The sequence below is a fragment of the Gavialis gangeticus genome, unplaced genomic scaffold (assembly GCF_001723915.1).
Source record: "Gavialis gangeticus isolate Ggan-Ray unplaced genomic scaffold, GavGan_comp1, whole genome shotgun sequence".
NCBI classification, from domain to species: domain Eukaryota; kingdom Metazoa; phylum Chordata; order Crocodylia; family Gavialidae; genus Gavialis; species Gavialis gangeticus.
The window spans coordinates 37239797-37241407 of record NW_017729032.1 but is presented as its reverse complement, the minus strand read 5'-3'; the positions used below and the strand labels follow the sequence as shown (position 1 = coordinate 37241407).

Genomic DNA, 1611 nt, shown 5'->3' with positions numbered 1-1611 from the left:
TACTTTTCAACTACAAGAGAGCTTTTTAAAACTCTGGATAAAGCTTATAATCCTTAACATTGAAAGGACTGTGATATCAAAGTTGTTAAAGGATTAGGTGACATTTTAGATCATCATTGTCCCTTAATCCACTCAAAAATGCAGCTGCAGAAAGGGAATGCTAACTTCCTAGTTCTGTTAGGAAAGGACTTTGCTACTGAAGTCCTCTTGTAACTGCTGTGCTGGATGGCTCAGAAGGTTTATGTGAAGTAATCTACTGCCATGTTCATGTTAAGCATGTTAACTGCCTGTTTGTTGACCTCTTGGAATTTGGACTATTTGCTAGAACGAACCCTTCTGCAATTTAATTGCAAAATAACCCTATTTTATTTGTTTAACAGGAGAATTTGCGGAAAGCTTGACTGGGTTTAGATATACAGAGGAGGAGAAAAATGCCGAAACCAGTAAGTAGCTGCCTCCTTTCTTTTCAAGAATTTGACAGGATTGTTACATTTTAGACTGCTGTGATCTTGTTAGATCTCATGCCCTAATGATCAACAGTGGGGCCGTTTAATTTCTGTACATACGGAAAAGTCAAAGGAACACTCTAGATACTCCAGTGTTTTGCTTGTGTGGAGAGCAGTCATCTCTGGCTTGAATTAAGACGCCAGCTTCATGCTTGGTAGAAATTTGTTTCTGGAGATATTGTTTTCTGTAGCCTGAACCACAGCAAGAGGGGATTGCAGGTGCTGCAGAGGTGCACTCTGAGCCTGACTCAAGGTCCATTGAAGTTGGTGGATAATACCCCTTCTTCCTCCTTCCCTCGCCTCCAGTAGTGGGAGTACTATTAACATTTTAATGAAACCTTGGCATGTCTGCTTAAAATCCCATGCCCTTTGTGTGTACCATGTGACTAGTGAAATTGTAAATGTAGGATGGCAGGAGCACATCATTGAAACTGGGGTCAAGAGTTCATTGATGAGGGAGACAGACAAATAAGCTGCCTTCATAGGTGTTGCAGAAATGTTAAGGGAGGCCATTACTCAGCCAAAGTCTTTATATAAAACACTATGATCCCTTCTGCTGTTGTTTAATTTGGTTCTGCCTCTGCATTTGGGGAGAACTGACCTCCGCTGATACTGTTTTCTTCAGTTTTTTATAATCTTCATAGTCTTCCAGCTTATTCTTGATGTTGATGGTCAGCAAACTTTTAAGGTTGCAGGCTGGTTTGACTTGGTTGGGGTCAGGGGCTGGCGGGCAGGTTCTAGGACCCAGCCACTACCTGTGCTTTTCCCCACAGCAGCACAGAGAGAGAGACTGCTGGCTGAAGCACCCTGCTGTTGAATGCCACCAAAGACCCATGTCTGCAGGCTTGATCAAATGGCTCTGTGGGCTGGATGCAGTCTGTGGATCAGATCCAGCTCACCACTGCTCTGTGCTTAAGAGGTGCTTCAGTTAGGTTGGTGTTTGGATGTCAGTGACCTTATTCTCAAACACAGGAGTAAAGTTTTTCTCTTGATTTTTTTTTTTTTTGTACTAGTCACTCAAGCTTCCAGTTATGCAGATTCCATAGTATAAATTATGGAGATAGTATAATTATGTAGAGAGTATAAATTCATATTAACATATTAG

General features: G+C 41.6%; 1 protein-coding gene across 1 annotated transcript in view; it reads left to right on the top strand.

Moving 5' to 3' along the window:
- Positions 1-377: 377 nt before the first annotated feature.
- The window catches only part of RDX (radixin), an 83324-nt gene continuing 82090 nt past the window's right edge, over positions 378-1611 (top strand). The window contains exon 1 of the mRNA XM_019524471.1: positions 378-443. Within this exon, the coding sequence (XP_019380016.1) occupies positions 432-443 (12 nt within the window). The 5' untranslated portion in view covers positions 378-431. The remainder of the gene's footprint in view (positions 444-1611) is intronic.